This window comes from Sinocyclocheilus rhinocerous, unplaced genomic scaffold (assembly GCF_001515625.1).
Source record: "Sinocyclocheilus rhinocerous isolate Xijiao unplaced genomic scaffold, SAMN03320098_v1.1 scaffold662, whole genome shotgun sequence".
NCBI lineage: Eukaryota > Metazoa > Chordata > Actinopteri > Cypriniformes > Cyprinidae > Sinocyclocheilus > Sinocyclocheilus rhinocerous.
In genome coordinates, this window is record NW_015639782.1 from 1,592,994 (window position 1) to 1,595,368 (window position 2,375).

The 2,375-nt window shown below is 42.1% G+C and overlaps 1 protein-coding gene across 1 annotated transcript in view; it reads right to left on the minus strand.

Annotated features, from left to right (window-relative positions):
- The window catches only part of LOC107752047 (sestrin-3-like), a 21,286-nt gene that overhangs the window by 7,403 nt on the left and 11,508 nt on the right, over positions 1-2,375 (minus strand). Inside the window, exons 2-3 of the mRNA XM_016567897.1 lie at positions 377-574; positions 7-300 (exon numbers count right to left, since the gene is read on the minus strand). Of these exons, the coding sequence (XP_016423383.1) occupies positions 7-300; positions 377-574 (492 nt within the window). The remainder of the gene's footprint in view (positions 1-6; positions 301-376; positions 575-2,375) is intronic.

Below are 2,375 nucleotides of genomic sequence, written 5' to 3' on the forward strand. Positions count from 1 at the left end.
CGAGTCAGAACCAGAACCGAAAACGAAACTGCAGAGGGAGTGACAGTGGGCCAGCAGAACCACGGCCTGGACGAGCTCAGCCAGAGACCAGCACTGCTCCCCCGTCTTGAGCAGAGCCTGTATGTGCGAGCGTGCCGTGAGCCAAGGCTGATGGGCCAGGACCTTGTTGATGTGATCAAGGTGCCGTAGACGCGGGGGTGCAGCCTCTAACCCCTGAAGCCATAACGGGTCTCCGCCAACCCGCAGAAACTGAGCCGAGTGCAGAGACACCAGGTACCTACAGTGATGCCGCGCCGCAGCCTGAAACACAAATACATTTATCAATTAACCTGAGATATTATTTGAGACTGTGATTGACTGTAGAGCATGTTCATACCATGATGGCAATGTAGTGGCGGTAGTGCAGGGGCAATGGGCCATCCATATAGAGGATGTAGTGCTGTGTGCGCAGGAAACTTTCCAGGTACTGTGGGTGAGAGGCCATCTGCTGAGACACCATGTCCAGATGCCCCCTGTTGGCCAGAGCCTTCATACACAAGAGAGAAGCACGGTCTTTCTCAGAGTTCACCATCACCTGCCAAAAAAGAACAAAACACAGCAATGAGAATCTGACAAACCAAAGGGAGAAAAAAAGAGCGTTTAGTGAACGAAAAATACCTATTCAGTGTGTTTTTTTTGTGGTTAATCTCAATGTAGAGCCCTATGATTCCGAAACGCGGAAAACGTGGATGGAATCCAGTCATAAAAATGGAATTTACTGTATAACGCAGAATGTCACAGAATTTGCCAAATTTTGAGTGAATAAATCTAAAGTTGGTAAGTTCACTTAAATCAGATCACGATATGGGCTAGTGTCTGTGAATATTGAGCTGCAAAAAGCCTTTTAAATAAGAATCCTGCATGTTCAGCGTGTCTCTGTGTGAACGAATGGTTTCTTTTACAACGCTCTGTCGTCTCACTAAATGAGGACGTGAACACATGAACATCACTTCATGAGCATTTGACGGTTTCATTTTAGAAGATATATATACACACACACACACAAACAGAACTCTTCACGACAACCCGTCAAAATAAAACCCCAGTTAAACTTGAAGAAATTGTGACAAACATATTACTTTTGTACAGTAGAATGTACGTCTTATAATACTACTACTACTAATAAAAAAATATTACAATTTTATTTAAGGAATAATCAGACAATTTCTCTTCCATGTTTTAACAGTACACCTGTTGTGCAGCACTTTGCTAAAAAAAACTGAAAGGGTTTCATTTTCACTGGATTACAAGAAAAATGTAATTAATGTTTTATGCCTTCATTTGATTACAAAAAATGTTTAATTATTGTTTTATGCCTTCATTTTAGGGCTGCACGATAAATCGCATGCGATATTTAATGCGCATCTTGTCAGAAAGCCGGTTCTGTAATCAGCGGTAAATCTCCATCACGTGCGTGCTTTCACATTGAGCAGCATTAACTACATACAGCCGTTGTTCACCGACGAGCTGCGCAAAAAATCGCGCGAATATGAGCGCGAATTCATTTGATTACAAAAAAAAAAAAATGTAATTAAAGGTTTTATGCCTTCATTTGATTACCATAAAAAAAGTAAAATAAAACCAAATTCATAGAGCCCTAAAAAAATGTATATAGGCCCGTCCACACGGAGGTGCGTTTAGCTGTATACGCATAAATTTTGTATCGTATAGGCGTTTCGTCGAGATGGATCCGTCGTTTTGGGAGAGTGAAACCGATATTTTTTGAAACCGGGTCCCAGAGTGGATAAATCTGAAAACGCCGCCCTTGCGTTTTCGTGTGGACAGCGAATCCGTATATTTTCTGAAACGATGACGGCATCAGCCCACGTCTCGCCCCTAGTCAGACACCGCTACGTCACGTAACAGCAACAAAAACATGAACAAACACTGAACGATTGTCTTTTTAATAAGTAACATTAACACAGGTTAATAAATGTATTGTTCCATGTTCGTTTGTATACCGCGCGCAATATTTATGCGCATAGTCCAAGTCTTCTTCTCTGTTTTTAGTGTATCTCTGTGGCAGAATTACAGCGCCACATACTGGTCTGGCATGTATACTACATCATTTTGTGGTTTCGTGTGGACGAAGATATTTCTTGAGACGAGGGGAAAAAAATGATCGGATAGGGAAAGCTCTGGCTTCGTGCGGACATAGCCTTAATGTCTTATACAGCAAAACACAAGTGGCTTCTCATGGAAGCTTCTAGCATTTCCTTACATTGTAAGCCGTTTTTTTCAGAGTTTGCAACCTGGGTTTGGCCCAACATGAGAAGTACCTGTTGGATGAACTGGAATGTGTTCTTCATAGATTTAGGGTAGTTGAGATGCAGTGC